The sequence below is a fragment of the Myxocyprinus asiaticus genome, chromosome 30, assembly GCF_019703515.2.
Source record: "Myxocyprinus asiaticus isolate MX2 ecotype Aquarium Trade chromosome 30, UBuf_Myxa_2, whole genome shotgun sequence".
Classification (NCBI taxonomy): Eukaryota; Metazoa; Chordata; class Actinopteri; order Cypriniformes; family Catostomidae; genus Myxocyprinus; species Myxocyprinus asiaticus.
In genome coordinates this window covers 35,253,182-35,280,679 of record NC_059373.1, presented here as the reverse complement: position 1 = coordinate 35,280,679, position 27,498 = coordinate 35,253,182, and the positions used below count along the sequence as shown (strand labels likewise).

The following is a 27,498-nucleotide window of genomic DNA, read 5'->3' as shown; positions in this document are numbered from 1 at the left end:
AAATGGCTTTATAACCTTTTCCAGACTGATAGATCTCAATTGCTTTCTTTCTCATTTGTTCCTGAATTTCTTTGGATCTCGGCATGATGTCTAGCTTTTGAAGATCTTTTGGTCTACTTCACTTTGTCAGGCAGGTCCTATTTAAGTGATTTCTTGATTGAGAACAGGTGTGGCAGTAATCAGGCCTGGGTGTGGCTAGAGAAATTGAACTCAGGTGTGATAAACCACAGTTAAGTTATGTTTTAACAGGTGGGGCAAACACTTTTTCACACAGGGCCATGTAGATTTGGATTTTGTTTTCCCTTAATAATAACAACCTTCATTTAAAAACTGCATTTTGTGTTTACTTGTGTTATCTTTGACTAATATTTAAACTTGTTTGATGATCTGAAACATTTAAGTGTGACAAACATGCAAAAAAATAAGAAATCAGGAAGGGGGCAAACACTTTTTCAAACCACTGTATATTAAAAATGATGAACAGAATGAAGATTTATTGTATTAATATATTATTTAATAAGAATAACAAGTAAGGCCCCAGTATTTTAAAAGTTCATATGTAATGTTGTTTCTGTGACAGCCCCAGAACTCCGACACTCGGTGTATACGTCAGCGTCTGAATTCACTCACTCATTTCATTCACTCACTGCTGAGATATAGTGCACTAACTGCCATTCACTATATAGGAAATAGTGAACGAGTGAACGATTTCGGAAACAGCCTCTCTTCGTCATAAGATCGCCTCGCACCCGCACATCTCACACGCACGCGCCTCACGCACCTTGCTGTGCATGTGCAGAAATGCTGTCTGTTCGTACTCCAGTTGTCAATCACTCGAACAGCAGAACCAAGGCATTTATTTACACTTAACTTGTTTACATGGATTTATAGTTAATCTGCCTGAAGTAGCTGCGATAGTTTCCAGTACCCCCGCAAATTCGTAAATACTGCTCATGATATGCGGGACGCGGGACAAAGCACACTGATATATTGCTGCACTGATTTAAAAATGTACACTTAAAAACTGATTTCATAAGAGGGAAATAACACCGCCCTCTCGGAGAGAGCTGTCGCGGCCGCAGTTACAGAGGTTAGTTCACTCTCTGTCTCTGTAGCAGATGTAACCGGATTCTTCCGACGGGTGAATATCCGTAAAGCCGCGGGTCCAGACAGCATTCCGGGCCATGTCAACAGAGCGTGCGCGAACCAACTGGTTGGTGTTTTTACGGACATTTTCAACCTTTCCCTCTCTTTGTCTGTAGTCCCCACATGCTTTAAAACGTCCACCATTGTGCCTGTTCCAAAGCAATCCAAAATCCCTTGCTTAAATGACTGGCGTCCTGTTGCTCTGACCCCCATCATCAGCAAATGCTTTGAGAGACTAATCAGAGATAACATCTGCTCTGTGCTGCCTACCTCACTGGACTCACTGCAGTTTGCTTACCGCAACAACCGCTCCACTGATGATGCCATTGCATCTACAATACACACTGCTCTCTCCCACCTGGAAAAAAGGAACACATATGTGAGAAGGCTGTTTGTAGACTACAGCTCAGCATTCAACACCATAGTGCCCTCCAAGCTTGATGAGAAACTCCGGGCTCTGGGCTTAAACAGTTTACTGTGCAGCCGGATACTGGACTTCCTGTCAAGCAGACGCCAGGTGGTTAGAATGAGCAGCAACATCTCCTCATCACTGACCCTCAACACTGGAGCCCCGCAGGGCTGTGTTCTCAGCCCACTCCTGTATTCCCTGTACACACGTCTGTGTGGCAACACATAGCTCCAATGCCAATATTAAGTTTGCTGACGATACGACGGTGGTAGGTCTGATCACTGACAATGATGAAACAGCCTACAGAGAGGAGGTGCACACTCTGACACGCTGGTGTCAGGAGCACAACCTCTCCCTCAGTGTCAGCAAGACAAAGGAGCTTGTGGTGGACTTCAGGAGAAAAGACAGAGAACACACTCCCATCACCATCAATGAGCACCGGTAGAGAGAGTCAACAGCTTCAAGTTCCTTTGTGTCCACATCACTGAGGAACTCACATGGTCCGTTCACACTGAGGCCGTTGTGAAGAAGGCTCATCAGCGCCTCTTCTTCCTGAAACGGCTGAGGAAGTTTGGAATGAACTGCCACATCCTCACACGGTTCTACACCTGCACTGTAGAGAGCATCCTGACGCTGCATCTCCGCCTGGTGCGGCAATAGCACCGCCCACAACCGCAAAGCCCTGTAAAGGGTGGTGCGAACTGCCAGACACATCATCGGAGGTGAGCTTCCCTCCCTCCAGGACATATATACTAGGCGGTGTGGGGGAAAAGCTCAGAGGATCATCAGAGACTCTAGCCACCCGAGCCATGTGCTGCTCTCACTGCTACCATCAGGCAGGCGGCATCGCAGCATCAGGACCCGCACCAGCCGACTTCATGATTGCTACTTCCCCCAAGCAATCAGACTTCTGAACTCTTGCTCTCTCACGATCATATACATCAGCACTGCACTTTATTGATCTTATCAATCTCACACTAGACTGTCATAAATTATATTCTCTCTTAACAACACACTGGCAGCTGACTATTAACCGACAGCCTGAATGTCAATACAGCACAATACAACCTAGTGTACATTTTATATATACTATTTTTATTGTATACTGTGTATTCTATATTGTGTGTATTGTATACTGTACATTGTATATTATTATTTGTATATTGTGTTGTGTGTAATTATGCATATATTAGATATGTAAATTGTGTTGTGTAAATCTGATGTTTATTGTAGATTGGTATAAGTCTCATCTCTGTCACGACTGCTATGTTTCTTGATACTGCACCCAAGACTTTCAACCACTGTTGCACTTGTGTATATGGTTGAGTGACAATAAAGGGGATTTGATTTGAGATTTTGATTTGATACAGACAGTGTTCAAGCCACTACTATAAGATGTTGTATGAACGGGACATTTCAAGACTCACCCCTGTAAGAAAATACGGTAGTCAATCCTAAACACCGACTGTGTGAACGTAGCCATTAAGTCTTAAAAAATATATGATGTCCCATAAAACATAAAAATTCATAGGCTATATAGAGATGGTAAATAGTTAATACTAGCTTTTCCCCCCATGTATTTTTTATTTTTCAATTAAAATGTGCACATTTGCCAATACCCAAGTTGAAGACACAACTGGGAACAGGCCAAAAGGCATCCTCATAAAAAATTAAAAAAGACGATGAAAAAAAAAATAAACATTAAAAAAATAAATACATTTATTGGATTTTTGCTGTGTTGAGAAAATTGCCTATAATAACACATCCTAAAAGCTGGCATCAGCTGTTGTTTACACGTGTGTTAATGAGGGACACAAAATGCACCGATTTCACGGGATGTCCCTCACAATGAAAACAATAAATTCCCCACTGTCTGAAAAGCTTGCACTCGGGATAAATATATATGGCGTTTTCCAAACGGCAGTTTTGCACCCTTGAAGGGCACTGTGGGAAGGCCACTCGAAAGTTTATTTCAAACAAAAGTAAGAAAACTTTTTTTTTTTTTTCACAAAGAGACTTTTAGAAGACTGTTAGTGAAGGGTACATTCATACAATACTTTCGTGCTCCCTTTAGAGTGCCCACATCAAGAGATCTGTCCTTTGAAGTGAGTAGGGCATAGGGATGATCACTTTCAACTGGAATTCGCTAATAGTATTTTAATGGAAAACTCTAGGCTAACAACAAAGTCCTTTTCAAGGTGCCACACTACGTGACAGTTGCCAATGGGCCTTTATCACACTTCCGTGTTCGCAGAGTGGTCCAAGCTTCGCTTAGTAGCGTACAACAACTTCCACTGCAGTCTGTTTCAATGGCAGTGCCCACAGCACGGAATTATTATGGTCTATTTTATGTACAATTCATCTCAAATACTTAATCTAAACAGACCTACCTCACCTTACAGTCATTACTCAGGGATAATGAAATATAGAAAAACGATGTCATGTTGTTTTATTATTTTAAACAGGATGTGAGCAGGGAACACTTCACAGAGTACAAGTAATTTTTTATTAGAGGAATGCAAGAAAATAATACAAACAAGAGTACATTTACACATTAAAGAACATTAGAACAAGACAGTGGTATACAGTAAGTCACAAAATAAACTTTTATTCTTAGTAAAGATTATATTAGAGTATTTGCGATGATAATGATCACATTGCTTTCATGTACTTTATATAATCTCTATGTATGATTTAAGATCCATTTAAAAATGTACAAATAAAGAAATGTTTCCATCACAGAATCCGATTACAGAAATTAACAGGTTAAAACGTTGTAAACGTAGAGTTATATCCTCCTAGTTTGAGTACATGATTGAAGCGTCCACTCGCGAGTGCAATGTAAATAAAACATAAAGATTAAACTGTCTGTATTATATTTATAATAGTGAAAACAATGACATTAAAACACTTTCTCTTCGGACTTGAGCTGAACAGTACGAGCAGCTCCTCGTGAACTGGGAAAACTGTGCTGATAATCGCCTCGCTCAGATACTATTACACATAAATGTGCTAGATAAAACATCCTGAAATGCTGAGTTACCACAAAGAAATGATTAAACGGCTGATGTTTACTGCCAAATGCATCCAAGTGGGCTTTATTTATTTAGAAAAACCGCGATCGTCCATAGACAGATCGACGACCCCAAGGAAGTGTATGCAGCCCTCTTTTATTTAACATAATGATCATCTTTAAGCAGGTTGAACCAAGTGTGGGACGATCGCTTTATGCTGATGATGGGGCAGTGTGGAAGAGAGGACGGAATATCTTGTACACTGGAAAAAGGTCAAGTTAGTGATACACCAGGCTGAGGAGTGGGCAATGAAATGGGGATTTCGCCTGTCAGCAGCTAAAACCCAAATAATGTGTTTTTCAAAAAAAATATATGTATATATATATATATATATATATATATATATATATATATATATATATACAGGTGCATCTCAATAAATTAGAATGTCGTGGAAAAGTTCATTTATTTCAGTAATTCAACTCAAATTGTGAAACTCGTGTATTAAATAAATTCAATGCACACAGACTGAAGTAGTTTAAGTCTTTGGTTCTTTTAATTGTGATGATTTTGGCTCACCTTTAACAAAAACCCACCAATTCACTATCTCAAAAAATTAGAATATGGTGACATGCCAATCAGCTAATCAACTCAAAACACCTGCAAAGGTTTCCTGAGCTTTCAAAATGGTCTCTCAGTTTGGTTCACTAGGCTACACAATCATGGGGAAGACTGCTGATCTGACAGTTGTCCAGAAGACAATCACTGACACCCTTCACAAGGAGGGTAAACCACAAACATTCATTGCCAAAGAAGCTGGCTGTTCACAGAGTGCTGTATCCAAGCATGTTAACAGAAAGTTAAGTGGAAGGAAAAAGTGTGGAAGAAAAAGATGCACAACCAACCAAGAGAACCGCAGCCTTATGATTGTCAAGCAAATCGATTCAAGAATTTGGGTGAACTTCACAAGGAATGGACTGAGGCTGGGGTCAAGGCATCAAGAGCCACCACACACAGACATGTCAAGGAATTTGGCTACAGTTGTCATATTCCTCTTGTTAAGCCACTCCTGAACCACAGACAACGTCAGAGGCGTCTTACCTGGGCTAAGGAGAAGAAGAACTGGACTGTTGCCCAGTGGTCCAAAGTCCTCTTTTCAGATGAAAGCAAGTTCTGTATTTAATTTGGAAACCAAGGTCCTAGAGTCTGGAGGAAGGGTGGAGAAGCTCATAGCCCAAGTTGCTGAAGTCCAGTGTTAAGTTTCCACAGTCTGTGATGATTTGGGGTGCAATGTCATCTGCTGGTGTTGGTCCATTGTGTTCTTTGAAAACCAAAGTCACTGCACCCGTTTACCAAGAAATTTTGGAGCACTTCATGCTTCCTTCTGCTGACCAGCTTTTTAAAGATGCTGATTTCATTTTCCAGCAGGATTTGGCACCTGCCCACACTGCCAAAAGCACCAAAAGTTGGTTAAATGACCATGGTGTTGGTGTGCTTGACTGGCCAGCAAACTCACCAGACCTGAACCCCATAGAGAATCTATGGGGTATTGTCAAGAGGAAAATGAGAAACAAGAGACCAAAAAATGCAGATGAGCTGAAGGCCACTGTCAAAGAAACCTGGGCTTCCATACCACCTCAGCAGTGCCACAAACTGATCACCTCCATGCCACGCCGAATTGAGGCAGTAATTAAAGCAATAGGAGCCCCTACCAAGTATTGAGTACATATACAGTAAATGAACATACTTTCCAGATGGCCAACAATTCACTAAAAATGTTTTTTTAATTGGTCTTATGATGTATTCTAATTTTTTGAGATAGTGAATTGGTGGGTTTTTGTTAAATGTGAGCCAAAATCATCACAATTAAAAGAACCAAAGACTTAAACTACTTCAGTCTGTGTGCATTGAATTTATTTAATACACGAGTTTCACAATTTGAGTTGAATTACTGAAATAAATGAACTTTTCCACGACATTCTAATTTATTGAGATGCACCTGTATATAGTATATAAGAGCTGTCCTTCCACGCTTTAACACTTCAGTTCAGTTGGTGGCAGTAATACACCAAAAACTGGTTTGCCAACCATCAATAAATAAAAGAAGAAGAAGAACAAGTACTTCCAGGTGAAAAGTCACGTGAAAGTCTTGTAAAATGGCTGCCCCCTTGGAGTTGTACTGTTGGAAAGGCGACTATGGATTACCTTCAATAGATGTCGACTGTTTGACTGTGCTGGTAAATAACACGCCGGTTGGTTTGATATCACAACAGTGTCCTCTATTTTAAGTACCTTGTGATATTGACGTAAATGTGTTGTATTTGTGAGTCGGGTGTCACGAGAGGTGGGAGGTGACGTTCAGCACGCGTGACTGACGCTGTCAAATTCATTCATGTTTCCATAGACTCGTGCGTGAAACACTGTCATTCACCGCATACAGCTTATGTCAGGCACTGTGTTGTGATTATATTCACCGGTCGGATTATTGGTTCAGTGGATGTTTCAGTAATGTCAATGTAAACATTATTAATGAGATTACACTAGGTCAGATGCACTGCACTTGGTGTTCTGTAAAGATTGTGAAATCGAGTACAGCCTCAGTGTGTAGCATGGATATTTTTCCAGAGTAATATTTAAATGAGCTTTACTAGATGGAGGTTGTTAGTTCATCTAAAGTTCAAATTTATAAATCAATTTATCCTTAAAATAATTTTGCCATAGTACCATCTTAAACCATGTTTTAAGATTTATTTATCCTATTTCTGTGTAATGTTTAACAAAATGTAATTAATAATATTTAGGTTTATACATTTTACAGAATTTTGTTATGAAATTTAAATGTGTCTTAAGAAATAGGCTAAATAAATCTTTAAAAATGGTGTAATGAATTAAAAATAGGCTAATAGTGTAATTATTTTGACAGATTACTTTTGTAAAAGCAGAATAAAATGCTATCTTCATTCAGTATTAAAAGCAGAATCTTCCATTGTCATTCGTTGTATTTATGTATAGTTGTTTGTGCAGTGGGGTCTAATAGTCTGAGGCCACAAATCTAGGATTCAAAATCTAATTTCTACATGGAAATAAGTTTTAGGATAATTTTTTTATTTTTACTTTTCATGTGAAATGAAGAATAAACATTTGTATTTCTAGGTCCCTAATCAAAATAAGCACATTTGTGACCACATTTTTTAAGGGACAATTTACCTCTGGATAATGTTTTTAATTTTATTTGACCTTTTATGAGGGCATATTATTTTCTAACCATTACAAAAAAACGTCTATACGTTAACTTCAAGTTAATAAATATATTAATACAAATGTATTATGCCATAATAAGTGTAATTTATACTATAATAGATAATTAAGAATTATATCAGATGTTACAAATAATAATAATAATAAACAGTAGAATTCATTAAGAGGGCATTTTGTCTCTCCCACATTTTGGTGCAATTTTGGTGAAATTTTTTGCCATGAGCCCCATCTGATCCTGTTTGTGACATTGGCCATGTTCACTCCTTTGTATAAAAGGTCAGAGTTTCTTGTTTCCATTGAAGAACACAATATGCTTTTCAAAACATTCTCATATCATGCTGGAATAATGTGATCATCACGTATTGCACAAACACACACAGTAAGCAATTCTCAAAATGTAAATTTTTCAATTCAGATTTTCACTCATTGATATGCTAATAAAATAATTTGTAATGCAAAATGGGATGATTTTCACTACTGGTCTCCAAATGCATACGGGATTGGCTCATACCAAGTTAACATAGTTTTTCTAGTAATATTAACTGTGTTAACTTGGTATTTCATCGAAAAGAAGAGAAAAAGCGAATTATATTTTATTACCGATAGTTCACTCAAAAATGAAAATGTTGTCATCATTTACCCAGCCTCATGTTGTTCCAAACCTGCAGGTCTTCTTTATTTCCATGGAACACAATTAGATGTTAATTGTATGTTAGCCTCAGTCACAATTCACTTTCATTGCATCTTGTTTCCTTACAATGAAAGTGAATGACGACTGACGCTATGTAATATTCAGATTAACATTCTGCTCAACACCAAAACCAGATGCTGAGTTTCCACATCAACTATATAACTCCTGTTGTTTTCCAAATAACAATAATACTTTGCAGTGGCCATGTGTGTCTGTTATCACTTGACATTGTTTGTGCATACTCTAGTGTGGATGAAGGTAGAGAACGAGTGGATTATTTGCCTGTCCAGAACAGCTGTCTAAACAGCCAGCAGTGTGTGAATACTGGGGAGTCAAGAGTCCCTTAGTGCAACTATCTAAACTCCCCAAACACAAAAACAAACAGTAACCCGAGAGAGTCTCATGTTTCTGACAGTGTCAGGAAGACAACTGCAGGAATTTCAGGACAAGGAAAATAGAGTTCACACTTATTTTCAGCAAGAATGGTCACATTAACTAGGCTATTATTCAATTGTTCAGTGGTTTTTCTGTAGCAAAAAGAGTAACAAAAGATTATAGATTTTGTTTTATAACTAGATATATATATATATATATATTTTTTTAAAAGGAAATGTGAGTGGTGCTTTCCCATGCAAAACACACCACCACAATGCTAGGGTGTTGTGGGTGGTTGCCAAGGTGTTGCTATGAGGTTGCTACAGTGTACTGGGTGGTTGCTTACTGGCCTGAATCATAAATAGTAATGTAGGAGCTAATAATGTAATAACTGCCATTAATGTAATAACAGCCAATAATGTAATAAAGTTTCCATTCTTAATGTAATAAAAGTCAATAATGTAATACAATTTCTGAACCAATAATGTAATAACTTTTTGCCCATAATGTAATACGTTCTTACATTATTGGCTAGGCTAATAAAAAAATCATAAAAAATGTATTACATTATTGGCAGTTATTACATTATTGGCTGCTACAAACCCACTTCCAAGATATATTGCCTCTGAAGTTTAATGCTTAGTGAAATAGTAAAATAACCTTTTATTCTTCTCAACATGTGTGGGTCATTCACTATTTAACTGGCCTAACGGAAGACACACTGGAAAAATGGAATGACCTCTTGATTCTTCTTGTTTTTCCTGATCTGCTGTTCTGTTTTTCAGACATATAATGGAAATGAATGGCATACAAGGATCTCACATTTGTGATAACTAATGCATTTTTCTACTGTTTTATATTCTGTAAAGGGGAATTTCTCAAACACTCAAGAATTTTTCCTGCTCGATTTTAGAAAAAATTTGGGCAACAGAGGTTTTTACAACGGTGACGGCTTTCTTTTCTCATCTAGCCTAAACATTCTGATGGAGAATGAGTGGTTTATGGTTTCTATGTGTACAGAACAGTCATCACAGAGGACTCGGTCTCCAGTTACCATTTCTGTAGTTCTTTAAGCAGTTGCCAGGAAAGGGAGCTATATTTATTTAAAACTATTGCACTATAAATTGCCCTGTTAGAGGAAATTTTGTTTAAAAGTAAAAGGGCATCAAATAGCCTGTATTTTGGCTAAAACTGTGGTGAGCACACTAAGTTTTACAGCCCCATCTTCCTTTTGATTTCAGGTTGGGATGGACATACATGGCTTGCTTAAAGAAATAGGTCACCCAAAAAAATGAAGATTCTCTCATTATTTACTGACCCTACTCATGCCATCCCAGACGTGTATGACTTTTCTACTGAATACAAATTAAGGTTTTTAGAAGAATATTTCAGCTCTGTAGGTCCATACAATGCAATTGAAAGATGACCAAAACTGGGAAGCTCCAAAAAGCACATAAAGGCAGCATAGAAGTAATCCAAATGACTCCAGTGGTTAAATCCATGTCTCCTGAAGTGATCCAGTAGGTTTTGGGTGAGAACAGACCAAAATATAACTCCCTTTTCACTGTACATCTTGCCATTGCAGTCTTTAGGCACAATCATGATTTCAAGCTCGATTACACTTCCTAGTGCTTAACGCTTGTGCAGAGTGCTAGATGCCATTATAGGAAGTGTAATCGTGCTTTAAATCTTGATATAGTGGCTGTAAGCTGTAATTTACTGTACGACTGTTGACATGGCATATCATTTATACGGATTGTTGCATCACAAAAGGACAGTTAGCCTACTGGATTCACCACTGAGCTGGTTGGTATATTTTAACATTTTGAATATAATATTATTAGTTATATGTGATATTTATCAAAACAAGACCTCGCACGTGACATCATATCCTATCCATTGAGCTGTCCGAAATAATTTTGAGTGCTACATTTACATTTTTAAATTAATGTTATTTCTCAAAACACCTATTTTTGTGTCATCTGTCAGGTAGTATTTTATTTGGGCATTAAAAAAGCTTTAAGAGTCAAGTTGACAGATTCCTCTTTGCAAGAGGCACATTATAAAAACGCCTGCTTGAACGTGCACTGAATGTTGGGTGCTTGGTGATATAATGTTGTTTTAAATGTGGTGTTTTAAGGCCAGCTTGAAGCACTGTTCACAACTCATTTGACCTCTATAATGTGACATGTTTCCACATGGGAGGAGATTGAATTAGGGCGGGACTTGAATTTAACCATCAGGAATTGATTGGATTATGAAGGCAAATTATTATTCTTTCTATATATAATTTATCTTGGAATATTGTGCACAGATGAACCATTCGAAACAATTGAAAAATTGTCTTTAAAGAGCTGCAGAGGACTTGCGATCCATGGGTTGAGTACCAAGATTTAGGTGTAACTTCCCTGCAGTTTGTGGATTGTATGCCTGTTAAAATATTGCAGCTTTATAATATAACATGGCAAAACATCATTAACTCTGACTGCAACATAAAACCTTCATTTATATTTTTCTGACATCGTCTGCACATTTAAACCCCTTAGCAGATGAATGGGTGGGGCAGCTGGATTGTGTGTGAGATTGAAAGAGGTGAGCATTTCTTTAACTGCTGCCAGACTCTTTCTCGAGTGCCCTTCTCAGGTTACCAACGGTGCTTTGCAGCTGCATTTCTTCTCATCTTAAAGATGTTATATTGTTGACCTACCTATATGGAGGTCTGTTTATTGTACTACTGGTTCCAATTCTTCATTGTCAGGTTCAGCCTTGTATTGTGGAATACTTTTTCAACAACACAAGGCTGTTTTTTTGTCATTGCTCTTGTACTCTTTAGTTTCTCATAAAAAAAAAAAAAAAAAGATAACATTAAGAATTTGAGTTCCTGCTAAATGTCTTCTCAGCACGCCAGTCGGGAGCCCCAAACCGCAGTGGAATTTACAAGGCAGCACTGCGTTTGATGTGTTTTAATGGCACTTTCGTGACTGCTTTCAAAATAACGTGTTCACAAGGTCTCATCGGATTTTTCCTCCACCTCTATTTTTGCTCTCTGAAATTCCATTGAGTGCTTGTGCTGCGATGACTGTCATTTCTGTGTTCAGTTTAATGCAGCTGATTGCAAAATTTTGGATATTTACTAACAGAATTCGAGTAAGTCCAAAATTTTATCTCCCACTGGTTCGCCACACGAGACCCTCCCAGACGCTAACTCAAGTCAGCACATTTTTGTACGGCCCAATTAGCAATGTGCCTGTCTGGCCCCGCAGAAATGTCTCAATCCCAATGTAGCAAAGCTGAGATAATCCAACCCTACCATAACTCAAATGTATGGAATTTCTTCTGCTCTGAGGATGTGTGACAGACTTTATATACTTTAAAAAAACACATTTTAATTTGAACTGGGAGCTAATTCCATGTCTCTCTCTTTTTCTCACTCAGGCCTATGCTAAGTTCTCAGGCGCTCCCCTCAAAGTTCACAAAATCACCAACCCATGGAGAAGCCCTACAGGTGAGCATAGAATTGGGTTGTTCATTAAAAATTTTGTCGTGCCAGAACCACATGTTAGAGCACTGATTCATGGGACAAAACTTGTTCCACAACTTTTCTTTGGTTTTGAACAACATGATCACATTTGAAGTCAACATGCTGCTACCGAATGTTCCAGTACCCTGACATTGGCCCCATTCTGCAGAGTTACTGACAAGCGGCATCTCCCATCATACGTCTTTGTGAGAATTCAAACCTGTTTACCTTTTCCTGTGGCACGACTAATAACACACTGCGTCAGCAGCTTCAGAACAGAGGTCTGTGTGGCACTGGTTGTTCCATCCGGTACCGAACGCTCCCGCTTATTTTTACTCCATGTTAGCCCACTCTCTGCCAGCAGTGATTTTCTTCCCGACCGCTCCCATTCCCGCAACCCCGCATTTGTTTTCCACATAAGGCAAAAGTCATACAAATATGCAACAAGTGTACGCAAAGAATGTTTTATTTTTCTGTTATGCGTGATATGATGCCCATCTGACTTGCCTGAGGAAGATTTCTCAACACTAAATTGATCATTTTTTTAGTAGTCCGAGTTTCACGTCTTTTGATGATACAGTGTGCCCACGCTTTGCTCTGCCATTCTTCTAAAGCCCCGTTGGCTACCTGCATAGCCTGCTCTAAATATTGGTTGATTTGATGCATGTGTTGTGTGCACATTTTTACATTGCATTTTCTGTTTATTTTTATCAAAAATAAATTTGTTGTAAAATTAATAATAATAATAATATATATATATTTTTTTGCTTTAATAAAAAATAAAGATATCCACATAAGGTGTCACTGTTGTGTCCCTGTTTCTTTTAACCACTGTTAGATATTTATATAAAATAAAAAAAATAAAAATTAAAAAAAATAAAAAAACAGGCAAAAGGAAAGTCAGCCTTCTATGAGTTCAGCAAGGTCATACAGGCTCTATTGTTTTTTTTTATTTTTATTTTAATTTTTTTTTTTTAATTATTTTTTTTATATGATTTTAGGTAGTTGTGCTTAGATTTATAACGGTGGTTACAACCATGATATGAACTCCCATCACACAAATTGTAAAAGTTTTTTTATGTTTTAACAGTCCTATTAGTAGCTAGCAGTAACAGGAGAAACAGGTACTGCATTTAGTACATATTTTATTGCTGTACCTACGATTTTCCCATCAGATTTTCTGTCAAAAGGTGGAGCTGAAAATCCATTTGAAGCCATCTTGTATTCTCAGTTCATTCATTCATTAATTGAAGTGAATGCTAGACTTGACAGTAATTATAATAATTGCCAATTCACATCTTTTGTATCTGACACATAAAGAGCAAGGAAATACTGCCAAAATTTATTATAAAGAAAAAGAAGCAGGAGGTTACAGTAAAACATGGACATGTTTACCAGATCCAACATAATTTCCTGGTACATAATCTTTTATTACATTATCATTTAGCCTGTTTTGTAGCAGTACTCAATAATCAGTGCAAGTTCAGTGGTCACCTGATAATGTCCGAATACCATAAAGCCGTAAGTGTGAGCTGACGCTAAATGAGACCTAATGACAGTTAAATAGATGTGCTGTAAGAGGAAACTAGACCTCTCATTACACCCTCTGTCAAGCATCCACTGACTTCTGTAACCCTTTGAGGAGAACTTTGGTTTTGCAGAGCAGAGGTTGAATCCACTTGCACTTAAGGTATTGTTGTTTGTTAAATGTATCTTAAATTTTATCCAATACTGTTTAATTGTGCTTAAACATGAGCTCTTCCGACAGGTACTCTGCCTGCTCTGAAGACCAGGGAAGAAGGAAGCATCTCCCAACCCAGTAAGATCATCATTCATCTCAGGAAACAGGTGAAAGAGCCCCTCTAACCTTTTATGCACACTCATGCTCAACAGGTGAGGATTAGAGCTTCAAGCTTCTCAGCATTTAAATCAAAATCTGCATCCTCAGAAAACAGGTGAAAGATTTCCTTGTGAATCATTTTATGAGCAGCTATAAAGTCTGCAACAAGTGTTTGTAGAGTTCGGAGATTCAGAATAGGAGTGATGTTAGATGTTTACACAAAGACAGCTGTTGTGAAGCTCTTGTAAATTGGCTATGCCTGTTAATATCATCTGGAGATAGATATAGAAAGCATGTAGCACAAACAATAGCACAATTGCTATTTTTCTTTTGTTTTTGAACAAAATCTAGCCAAAATGAATTTTTTTTTTTCGTGGTTCGTAACAGCTCTCCAGGGCAAATTTTCACGAAAACTTCTTACTGGCTGCTAAACACCTTACTGCCATTGGTCCACATCATTGGTAGGTGTGATCTGGAGCTCTACCTACTTTGAGGCTGATTGCTAATTCCCATTCAGTCATTTAAAATCAGTCAACATGAACACACCGGCATGTAGAGTTATTAGCGAGCTGGTGCAAACTTACCTGCATCTGTACGATCTTCACGTAGATCCACTTTCCAACAGCACGTCATGATTTGTTTTGTTTTTGTTTAATTAGTCTTTAAAAGGAATCAGATCTGCTTAAATACCCTTAAGTGCCCATTTACTCTGTTTGATATGCTGCTTCACTCATGTGCCGTCTGCAGCGCACTAAAACCATGAAAGCAAAAGGTAAACATTACAAATTATACATTATCTAGTGCAAATATATTACTTTTAATCCACATCGAGTAGTTGAAACAGCTTCTTTTACTGATCTCGTGTGAATTCTACTCATAGAATGAGGCATGAAGTCACTGATAACACATTTTAAAGTCATATTAGTTGATGTTTTACATGTGGTCTTGAGTGTCCTCATATTTAAATGCTCCTCTAAATGCCTCCCCCAGTGGCGTGGCCGATGTCTGAATATTCGCAAACAGTATGCCATTGCTCAGCTGTTTCAAACTTCACATCAACACATCATGGTGCACTATATTCATTACTTTAACAGTCACATTATTAACTGCTGTCATACTCCAGAAGCCTGCAGCTTCTTATTTGGATGTTAGTGACTTCTTTTTTCCCTAATGGTAGATGCAAAGCAATTACTGCAGTCTCAAAGAACATTTGTGATGTGTAAGTGGGTGCTGACTTGTTGATGCCACATGAAGAAAGTCTGTCTTTTATCTTTCAGAAGTACAATGCAGACTACGACCTGTCAGCAAAGGAAGGTGCAGATACGCTTGCCTTTGTTTCTCTACTGGAGGAGAAATTGCTACCAGCACTGGTGAGGAAAGAGAAGCTAAAGACAATTAAAAAAACTGATAGGTCCAAGTCTTCCGACTCTAAATTTGATTGGATGATACGTGTTCAAAGCTGTTGTAAAATATACAATATGAGTTGAATTATTTATTATGCTGCATTACAACATGTCAGAATTATTGTAATTACGAAATGACAATTTATAGATTCTACTCTGAGCTGTACAAATTCTTATGCGACTTTATTGTTGATGACAGCTGAATATTTAATCACTACATTAATTCAGCTTTATAAGTTCTTGAAAAATATTAAGAACAAACAAAGAACTGTAGGTAACACTAGCTAAAATAAAATGGCATTTGAAACAGAAATATATGGAAACTATCTTTAACTGAGGCTGAAGCCATTTTGGTTCTTTTTACGTGACATAACCACTGTCAAGTTGGATTTTGATGAGTTCTACGAAGATGCAAACGAGTCGGAATCTTGTAATTACAGTAATTCCGACATGAAGTGAATGCACCATAAATGTGGCAAATTTCAACATTGCTTGGCAACTGTCAACGTTAACTGTAAAGCTACTGTATTTCTTACCAAAAAATATAGTGTAATATAAAACAATATAGTATATCAATAAAATTGCGATAATAAAAAGCAAGAAACGGTCGTATAAAATCTTTGGAAATCTGCTAAATGGATTTAAATACAGTACATTTGTAAAATGGATATTATTCTAAGCTGAAAGCATCAAATTTAACTAAATATTTAATAAATGAACATGCAAGGTGTTGAATACGTAGAGTTTGTTTTATGATGGATGTTCAAATTCTGAGGAAATCTGCCGAGCTATGAGATGCATACTGGGACCAGCAGCCGGTTGCAAGAAACCCGTTAACAAAACCGTTGGTGACAGCGCTCTTACAATTATAAGTAAGGTTTTTTTTTTGTTTTTTTTTTTACTTAAGGGGTTTCTTATAACTAGGCTCTGGTCATTTGTGTTGCTGCTTCTGAGCTAGAAGAATACTGTTGTTGTAGTAGCGGGATTTCAAGAAAGGAAATCTCCACCAACCCATGTTTTAAGTTTCTTGAAGTAGAGTTACCCTACACTCTCAATGACATCAATTTCTAATCTGGTACACGGTCTAAAATTAAAACTGCAAATTACCTATTTTAAGTGAAATCTGACTTTTGAGTAAGATCTCCTGCGACAGTTATATAATTCCGATGTTGATTAAATCTGGTATGCAAATGTCTGCTTGTATTTCGCGTCAGAACTCCAAATTAAGTGGTGGCCACCAGTAATTTACTGGTTTCGATAAGAAAGCTTCATCACTGACTATATAAAATACCAATTCCAGTGTAATTTAACCACGTGCTGAAATCATTAAAAGGTGAAGTATGTCATTTCTGTGCCACTAGCATAACTAAATGGAATTGCAAAAATCAGGTTTTCCCTGTCTACAATTGGTTGGGGAATAAATGCCACAATTTTTATACTTTCTGGGGGGAATTCAACCTGCCAACTTCTCTGGCAGGTTAACCCTATAACGCTGTATCAAATATGATACACAACGTTTGATGGCTCCTGTTTCACTCTCCGTTCAAGCTGAAAAGCCAAAGAATATATGGCATGTAAGTTTCAGATGTTTATGGCTATAGTGGTTATTTGTGAAAAAGACAAGTCAAATTTATTTGTATAGCGCTTCTCACAACTGCCATTGTTTCAAAGCAGCTGTACATTAAATTATGCTATAACAGAAAATGAATTAATATAATGCAAATATTAGTTATTTATATTTAGAACTATTAGTGGTTAAAATGGGCAAACCAAGTAAGTGTTGTGGGTCAATGATTAAACAAAATTATTTTATATTAACTATAATTTTTAGTGTTTGAAGTCCTTGAAGTCATCCTGAATTAACTGAAGAAATACACGTAGATGCATTGTCCTATGATTTTGGCCGATGAAGGCTTCTGTTAGTGGTTAATTCATTTTCTATGGTTTAGACAGGAAAAGAAATGGAATAAAATTAGAGTAGATGCCATTCAATTTAAAGCAGGGTTAAAGAATAAGAAGTGTTTTCCGTTCCGGCAGACATAACTTAAGCAGCATAGCTATGAATTCAGGGATAAATTAGGTGTATGCCTGGCTGAATAGATAAGTCTTTAGCCTAGACTTAAACTGAGAGAGTGTGTCTTAAGTTCTGAACACTGCTAGGAAGACTATTCCATAGTTTAGGAGCCAAATATGATCTCCCTCCTTTTGTGAATTGTGATATTCTCTGTATTGTTAACAGGCCGGAGTTTTGCGATCATAGTGAGCTTGACCATTTAAAGCTTTGTAAGAAATTAACAGAATTTTAAAATTAATACGAAACTTAACAGGTAGCCAATGTAACGCCGATAAAATGGGGCTGATATGGTAGAAGGTAATTTCTAGCCATCCACTATTTGATATCATTTATTCACACTGTTAATTTGGAAAATTTGTGAAATTTCATCGGGTTTCGAAGAAATACAAAGTTGTGTATCGTCGGCATAACAGTAAAAAAAACTAATTCCATGATTCCTGATAATATGTCCCAGGGGGAGCATATATAGGAAGAAAAGCAGAGGCCCTAAAACTGATCCCTGTGGCACTCCATACTTCACTTTAATTTGATCTGACAGCCTCATTTACATAGACAAAGTGGTAGCGATCAAAGCGGTAGGACTTAAAACAAGCTAATGCCTGTCCACAAATGCAAACATAATTCTCAAGCCTGTCCAAGAGATTGTCATGATCTGTGGTGTCGAAGGCATCACTAAGATCTAAAAGCACTAGAAGAGAAATGTAGCATGATAAGAGCAAGTCATTTGTAACTGGTAAGTGCAGTCTCTGTAATATGATGGGGCCTAAATCCTGACTGAAATTCCTCTCTCTCTCTCTCTCTCTCTCTCTCTCTCTCTCTCTCTCTCTCTCTCTCTCTCTCTCTATATATATATATATATATATATATATATATATATATATATATATATATATATATATATATATACACATACCATTTCTCTATAAAAATGAACATAGTTGGGACATTACCTTTTCTAGTATTTTCACCATAAATGGGAGATTTGAAATCGGTCTATAAATAGCCAATTCTCCTGGATCAAGCTTCTTGATAAGTGGTTTGATAACTGCCAGTTTAAAGTTTCTTGGGACATGCCCTAAGGATAATGAGGAGTTAATAATATTAAGAAGAGGTTCTGAGATTACAGGAAACACTTCTTTTAGGAATTTAGTCAGTATTTGGTCTAACATACATGTTGTTGCTTTTCATGTTTTGATAATTTTTGTTAGCTCTTCGTGACCTAAAACAGCGAAGGATTGAAGTTGCTCGTAGGGAATAATTTTAGTCTTCTGGGGGTGCTGTGGCAGACAGATGTGTTATTAAAAAATGTTTCTGATGATTTTGATTTTATTTGTATAGAAATTCATAAAGTCATTACTACTATGCTGCGATGGAATATCTGGTTCAATTGAAGTTTTATTTCCTAACCCATTGTGGCTCAACCAAGCCACAGTACTGAATAAATACCTAGGATTGTTGTGGATATTTTGCCCAAATATGCAGACCTGGCAGTTTTTAGAGCCTGTCTGTAGTTAGAGACACTATCCTTCCATGCACCGTGAAATACCTCTAATTTTGTGTGAAAAAAAAAAGTGGTTTCAATGTTTATATTGATCCATTTAAAATGGTGGCGGACTTACGCGAAAAGTGACTCCTATGTTGGGACAAATGACAGCTTAATTTAATAAAGTAAAAGTAACAATAATGATTATATTATTACTGACATTTTACAATGAGTATTTGCTGAAAATAAGCAACTTTTGCTTGGTTAAAATTTTGTATATTATTTTATTGAAAAAGCCAATTGAATTTACATGTATCAAATATGATACAACAGGCTTTTGAGGTATATCTCTCAATCACCATTACATTCCACTCATGCCCACTATAAACAAATGTATTTTTTTAAATCGCAGAGCTTTGAAAAATCTGACATACTTTTTTAAAGATATATTTAAAGTGTGAACTAATATTTCTGTGTATTTTTATATATGCAGCCTCTGACATTATAAAGATCTATTTATTTTGCATTATAAGCTATGATGATGTCATCTTACCATAAGTTCCTGACCCAGAGAAAAAAGTTTTACAATTTCCCTTTTTTTTAAATGTCAGTATAGTTAAAAAAATATTTTAATCATATTGTATTTGATGTGCTGAATTGAACTGTGATACATTTCAATCCATATTTATAGACCAAGGAGAGGAAGTTGTCATGGCCATACTCTCGAACATTTGGTATCTCTGAAAAGCCCAGGGAGTCCTCTGATAATACCCCAAGATTTACCCCTGTAGCATATATGGGCTAAGAAAAACTTAAATAACAAATATTCTACACAAAAATGAATTGCTGGGCCTCAGGAGGATAATGACCTTTAAAACTTAATGTATCAAATATGATACATAAAAAACATGAGCAAAGTTTTTTTATTTATTTTTTTTTTTTAATAGTTTGTCTAGTGGTAATAAAAACAGTGTAATGTCAGAAAATGTGTATTTTTCAGTTGTGAAAAATTGAGTTTGTGTGTGTGTGTGTAGTTATATCTGCATGAATACCGTGAAATGCTTGCTGCTGGTTGATCTTTCACTGTCCCCCTAAGGATATCTATCGTGTTTACTGATGTGCAGCACATCCTGTTTTTCTGTTTAAAACTGAATAATAAAGACATTAACAGATTTTGTTGCTTGGTGGAAAGCAACATAATTGGAGTTGCAAGTCAAAACTCCATTCAGACTTTCATGATTCATTTCTGGTTAGGTCTACACACTGTGGATAGACTCTAAAAACTATGTGGATGTTACACGGTGCTGGTATACAGAAAACATCCCCTTCCCTCTCAACTTTCTGTTGCCCAACCGCATGCACGGCCAGCAGCTGGAGAGGCTGAGACTCGTGAGGGGCGACCCAATCCTGGAACCCGGTGAACAGCTGGAGAAAGAGGTGGGAACGGGGGAACAAAAGGGAGAAATGAGGACAAACTAAAGATTTTAAGATCTAATCAGGCTGTTGAAATATGGCATCTGTCCATGGTTGAAATCATTGAGATCAAACTCTTCAAAATGTTGTACACTTTTATGAGAAAACAATGGGTAAAATTACAAGGAAGATGTTTGAAAGAATGTGATGTATGTGAAGAGTTTATGGAGTTTAAAGTCAACATGAAATCAAAATGTACCCTTTTAACTTTCATAATACACATTCATGTTGACTTGAAGAATAGCTGAGTGGAAAGTAGAAGAAAGTACAGTACATGTCCAAAATGATCAAGAGGTTATTAAGACTTCATTATCTTATAGTTTCTACTGTATATATTAAATATTATCTCAATACAAGCAGTATAGTCAAAAAGCTAGACCCCATCGAGAAGTGTCTATGTGAAGTAGGCTGTGTTTTTGGCTGTCTCTTGGTGGTCTACCTTTGTTTCAAAAAAACCCTCAGACTAATCTACTGGCTCTTCATCATTGTGTTTACACAACATAGAAAGAATTAGGTCAGATAGTTCATTGCCATAGCAATCTGTCTTTGTGTTATTACTGTATTGGGTGTAGTTCAAGATTGTGGAAAAGTACAGTCATTTTGTTCAGTATTGAGCGAAGGTACGTACATGTTCTTAATTAAGTTTCCATGTGACGTTTTACGAATATTGGCTGGAGTTTTTATTGCTAATTCTTGAATTTTGTATCTTTCTTTCTGCTCTAGCTTTATCGTGATGCATTTGAATGCATGACCCACCTATCGCAAAGACTGGGCTCACAAAAGTTCTTCTTTGGCGATTCGTAAGCAACATCACTTGCTTGTAATTGCATAATTTGTTTGTGGTGTGAGAGTATGAGTGTGCAAATGTAACCATAATGTTTCATGTGCTTTCAGTCCCTCATCATTGGACGCGTATGTGTTTGCACACCTGGCTCCTTTGTTGAAGATCAAGCTGCCAAACGGAAAGCTTCAGCAACACTTCAACTCTCTGAACAACCTGCAACAGTTCTGCACCAACATCCTTGGACTCTACTTCCCTTCTGATGTGCGAGGTGAATATTGTTGCTATATATACTGCATTAAAAAGATGTTGCTCCATTCTGTTTGTGATTTTTAGACCTTTTAAATCATTGATAGTAATGGACAAATTTTTTTTTTTTTTAACTGCTTCCATATTCAGTGCTTAAGGGTTAGTTTCAGGGTTCTGAGAGCTGTTTTCAAGAATTTTGGCTCATATGTAAACTCTCCGAACAAACTCTGACCCCTTTAAAGCAAACCAGACTGAGGCCATCTCAGGCGGTTGTCCGAGTACAGTTTACTTATAGCGTAAAACGCAAAACATACCAGCTTCACTTTATTTTCACAATGGATTAAGTGTTGGTTGGGACTACAATTTCTTTTTGTTTGACCAGTGAAAGACGTGGGGCTGGACGTGGAGTCTATTTAAAAAAAAAAAAAACACGGCAATGGCAAGTCGACTCAGCTTGGGAGAATCAATTCCGCTCAGGGGTGTAACATGATTATTTGTCATTCATACTAATCATCAGTGCTTTATGTTGCAGTGTTTATTGTAAGATTTCACTTTGCCACCTGTTTTTTTTTCCCATAAGAATCGATAAAATTTGCCTGGAATCAACTCTTAGAATTGATTCCATAGATTATGAAAACCTGGAATTAGAATAAAAATTAATGGAACTGAACAGCCCTAGAAAGACAGGAGATTTCGGTAAACCTTTTTGAAAGCAGACATTATTTTTGCAATTCCATTTGGTGATGCTTGTGGCACAAAATGAATTTACATGATTCACCTTTCAAAAAAACTAACCACAAGGAGGGTTTAACTGGACTAAATTTTTCCCACATAGTACTCCACATATCAAACAATAGTGTGAAACTATAGTGGAATGAGATCCAGTCACAACTAAAATGCATCAAAATTAGATTGAAGCCCACTTTTAGGGCTAAGGCAAGTGTGAATGCAAAGAGAACTTCTTTTTCACTCTATTCCCTTTTTTTTGGTCCACTTAATAGGGTCTCAGTTTAGTTTTAGGCCACCTCCCGATATAGTCTTGGTTCAGTTTGCTTTAAAGTGTTCATTTGAAAAGTTCACATAATCTAAAACCACTTTTTTAACCCATGAAAAGGACCAAGTGTGAAAACACCCTCAAACAGCCCTTTTCCACCAACATGGTTCAAGGACGGGTTCCTCGGCCTGTGTGAGTTCTCGAACTGTTCCGTGCATTTCCACTGAATAAAAGGCCGTTCTGGGGTGGAAAAACTGGTTCCCAAGTTTTCCAAACAAAAACAATAGCTACAGTCTGCAGCCAGGAGTAGTACTTCACTCTTAATAACAATTAAATCTCACAAAAATGTCAGACATCAAAAGCGTTCAGGAAACGTAGAGGAAATGAGCACTCTACTTACGATATGGTTTTCTAAGGCGAGCCGAGATAACTAGAGAGATCGCAAAGGAAAAAGAGAGTCTACGAGGATACAGTAAGAAATTATGCATGCCGGCTTCAATCGGACGATTGACCAAATCATAAACAAATTGGAAAAAAACAAACTTTTGGGGAGTACAGAGACCATAAGAAGGATAATAATGTAATTTTAGTTACCTGTCGTCTTGAGCGTAGATGTAGTCTCTTGGAATCTTGCTGAGCAATGTAATAACGTTGGACTGCATTTCTCTGTATGTTTAAATAAGTCCTCAAAAACAGGAGTAAAAGCTACTCAAACACTGTGACATGCCATGTTTGTTTGTGGGCAGGTGAGGTAGTCACGTAAAACTACCACGTAGCCATGTAACTTGTTACATCACCATTTGGTTCTCAAGTCAGTGGAAAAGCAAGCAGAGGCGTAGCATGAGAACCATCGGTGGAAAAGGGCTAAAAGAGGATTCAATATGAAAACACCCTAAACTCTTCATTGAAAGTTAAATCAAATTAAACTCCACTATTCCTTTCAGAGCCTCCAGCTCGCAAGAGGCATGTTCAGCCTGAGAGCGGCGACTTCGACAATGAGCCCCACAAGCGCCGTAACCAGATTATTTCTGTTCTGTTTGCCATGGGAGCCATGCTTGGGTACGCTATCTTCACAGGGATTGTGACAATCAGGCGCGAGCAGCCACAGCTGAAGAACTCTAGCCACAATGAAGAGGAAGAAGATGAGGACTAAATGAAGGATAGGTGTTACCAGGAACAACAAGCGTATTTTAATTCTCACCAGCCATTCAGAGTGGAGCCGCACATACGATTACCTCAGCTCTTTTTAAATCTCCTGTCATGCACGAGTGCGCTCTGCCAGAGTCGCTCACCTCACGTAGCCTCAGGCGAGCCCCACATTGGTGCTTTTTCTTTTATAGTGATTATTGTTAATATTATTGTTATTATTATAGTTATGATTCTCCAGTGTAGTGACCTGTAATTTTGTCAGGTCTTGCACAGGCGTTTGGAATTTTGACTTGATTTCCTGTTTGGGTATATCTCTTGGTCTACATTGCTGCAAACTTGTCACTTCAGTGAAAAGTCAAACATTTTGATAGCATCTCTTTTCAAATGGAAAATATCTTTAACACTAATTTGAACAAAGCTGTCTGTTTCGAAACTCTGGCACTTGTGCAATGGAATGCCATATTTTGTCTCTCTAAAAATGTAATAACAGGTACATGGATAATTTTGGAAGCACGCTTCAAAAATAGAAATACAGAAGAAAGTATATTGACATTAAAAGCTGCACTGTTATGCTTTATCACTTAGATGGGCTGTAGATGGGCTGTAAATATTGCATTTCATTTGGTGCAGTGACCTGCAGACTAAACATAGTGTCAAACGATTGACATTTTCCAACACATTACAGAAAACTTGCAAAATAATCTTACCAGAGATTCTTATCTAAAACTAAGCATCTAGGAGCATTTTGAAAGCCACTCAAGGCCCGAAGCTTTATAAATCAGGTTGATTTTAGAGCTCTCCAGAGGACTGCTGAGGAGAACGTTATTATTTCTTGTCAAAAACTGCGGTTAAGTTGGAGCCTTTGTCCATTATACATTTGGAGTGCTGCATCTTAATCTCTCACAGGAAACCGAAGGCACAGTGGGGTCGTCCCTTTTGTTGCTCGGAGACCAGGCCTACCCTGTACCTCACTAAATTGAACCATCTCAAATATTATGAAGTTCGTTATGGAAATGTATAGTTATAACATGATTCCACATTTATTTACACAATGTTTCATTTGAAAAATAGGCTACTGCGCATTTTCGGTATTTTGCTTGTCCATAAACAATAAAATCAGCATGAGTATTCTTTGAAGTTGTATTTAAGGGTTATAACGGCAAAGTACACAGCTTGAAGGTAATGCTCTGTTGTTGTTTTTTAGGTTCTGCTAGACTATTTGGGGAGTTTGATTATAGGGTGATTAGCAATACACATTCAATTGTACTTTTAAAGTAATTTTTACTTGTATTACTAATATTCAGATATAGCCTTGCAAAATGTAACCTTTGGTTGACTTGTTCCAATTATAGCACTGTTAAGTATCAAGTTCAACATTTAGAAAATTGCTGCTGTTCATGTCCCCTGGGTTTTGAGCTGTCTGTGTTTTTTGTGTAATGTGAGTGCTTCAAAAGTCAGTAGAAAGACCTCAACAACCCGGTGGGTCAACCTAGACCACTCTCAGTTTGGTTAAATAAATCAAGGGCAGAGAGTGCCATAGATTTGCTGTTGTGTTACCATTTCTGACATTATTTTTAAGGGCTTTAAAACGTGTTGCCTCAATTTGATCTATCCTCCTATTATTCTTATCAATACATACAATAGCCACAAAAGTATTAGTGTACTTTGTACATTAGTGTACTATGTTAAATGTCATTGCATTGGATAACAAAATATCAAATCAAGTACAGTATTTTACAGGGCCGGAGTGGCAATAGGGAAGATCGGGAGAATTCCCGCTGGGCCGGTCAAAAATCGGTCCGGTTATGTCCGCATGTTGATTGACAAACTTTCATCATATGTCGCATAACAATTGACAACAGTCCGTAACATCCGGTATTTAAAAGATCAGAATTGCGTTCCGTGTTATAGCGGACGCAGTCTGTATTTTATCATCTCACCCAAACAAATGAGAAAGTAGCCCGTGAGAGACCAAACTGATGTGCTTCACTTGACAGCGCGGGAAGGATCACGGAAGATCCATCGAGAACAGATAGGCTACTAATAGCTGAATGGATGAACGTGCTTCAGGTACAAGATCATCACAAGTTTAATACTGACTGCAGTCTCACAATCTCAATTAATCTCTGAAATCCTCTTCCCTAGCAGTGCACAATGATAATAGCAAAATTATTTTTTGTCACAAAATAACAGAATACTTAAAGTAAATGTATACAGATGCAACAGCACGACAGGGAACGAAAATAATGGGACTTTACAGTCTCAAAATAGTAAACTCGATGAAACAAACGGCACAGAGTACCTTCAATGTTGTATCATGCGATAAAACCCTCTTAAAGAGACAGTAACCATTTTGCCTTCGTCCTGAACATTTACGTTCCAAGTAAAAGAAAAGTACAGCTGTGTTATTTTTAGTCTTTTATTTCACTCTTATCATTGTAAAATGGCACGTTTTTGAATGGCATGTAAAAACTTAAAAACAATCACTCAACTTTAATTGTTTCACTGGATCTGTTGCTATTTTAATGATCTAAAATACAAAGCACTGGCCATTTAAAGTGTGAGCCTGTACATCTTGAAAGAGTTATAAACAGTTACAGTTCTATAGTGTTATTATGTGCCTAGATAGTCTATAAAATAAACTTAGTTTACCCAAAAATTAAATTTCTCTCATCATTAACTCACCCTCATGCCATCCCAGATGTGTATGACTTTCTGTCTTCTGCTGAACACAAATTAAGCTTTTTAGAAGAATTTCTCAGTTCTGTTGGTCCTTTCAATGCAAGTGAATGGTGATCAGAACTCAGAAGGTACAAAAATCACATAAATGCAGCATAAAAGTAATCCATACAACTCCAGTGGTTTAATCTATGTCTTCAGAAGTGATATGATAGGTGTGGGTGAGAAACAGATCAATATTTAAGTGTTTTTTTTTTTTTTTTTACTATAAATTCTCCTCCCTGCCCAGTAGGGGGCAGTATGCTTATGTAAATCACCAAAAACAGAAGAAGAACTCTTATGAGAGAAGAGTGCTTATGAAAGTGAAAGTGGAGATTTATAGTAAAAAATGACTTAATTATTGATCTGTTTCTCACCGCTTCTCATTTACTTGCATTGAATGGACCAACAGTTCTTCTAAACATCTTCATTCATGTTCTGCAAAAGAAAGTCATACACATCTGGGATGGCATGAGGATGAGGAAATGATCAAATATCCCTTTAACATTCACTTATTTTTACAACACATACAATGATGTCTTATGACAAAGTGAAAATCGTAGTGAATGCCGTATGTGGTATAATGACAGAGAGAGCTTAAATAATTTTCAAGTAATTACATATATTGCATATTTTTGCTGTGATCTTGTTTTATTGTTATCATCTTCACTTCCAATCCCCCTTTTGGGTGTGGGCTGACTTGGACATGACATCCCGGGCTGAATATGAATCCCACTCTGGCCCTGGTATTTTATTTACAACCCCAGTTCCAAAAATGTTGGGACAATATGGAAAATGCTAATAAAAACAAAAAGGAGTGATTTTTGTAAATTCTGTTCACCCTGTGCTATATTGAAAACACTACAACAACAGATTATTTGCTTTTTTTACCTTGCAAATTAAATTAAAACTTGTCCCATG

General features: G+C 37.2%; 1 protein-coding gene across 2 annotated transcripts; it reads left to right on the top strand.

Annotated features, from left to right (window-relative positions):
- Positions 1-6,704: 6,704 nt before the first annotated feature.
- mtx1b (metaxin 1b) lies at positions 6,705-27,498 on the top strand. Of its 2 annotated transcripts, XM_051663551.1 has the most exons (8): positions 6,705-6,806; positions 12,329-12,398; positions 14,182-14,261; positions 15,531-15,623; positions 20,468-20,650; positions 21,410-21,486; positions 21,581-21,738; positions 23,655-27,498. In XM_051663551.1, exons 1-8 carry the CDS (start codon positions 6,726-6,728, stop codon positions 23,861-23,863), a joined length of 951 nt encoding a protein of 316 aa, XP_051519511.1. In that variant the 5' UTR covers positions 6,705-6,725; the 3' UTR covers positions 23,864-27,498. The 2 variants fall into 2 exon arrangements, with proteins under 2 accessions (XP_051519511.1, XP_051519512.1); XM_051663552.1 differs by lacking the exon at positions 20,468-20,650.

What these genes read in the sequence shown, in the direction of transcription:
- mtx1b (XM_051663551.1), top strand. Translation starts at nt 6,726, where the DNA reads ATGGCTGCCCCCTTGGAGTTGTACTGTTGGAAAGGCGACTATGGATTA. An exon ending in GTGAACAGCTGGAGAAAGAG is followed by an intron (nt 20,651 to 21,409) that starts GTGGGAACGGGG and finishes TTTCTGCTCTAG; the next exon opens with CTTTATCGTGATGCATTTGA. An exon ending in AAGTTCTTCTTTGGCGATTC is followed by an intron (nt 21,487 to 21,580) that starts GTAAGCAACATC and finishes ATGTGCTTTCAG; the next exon opens with TCCCTCATCATTGGACGCGT.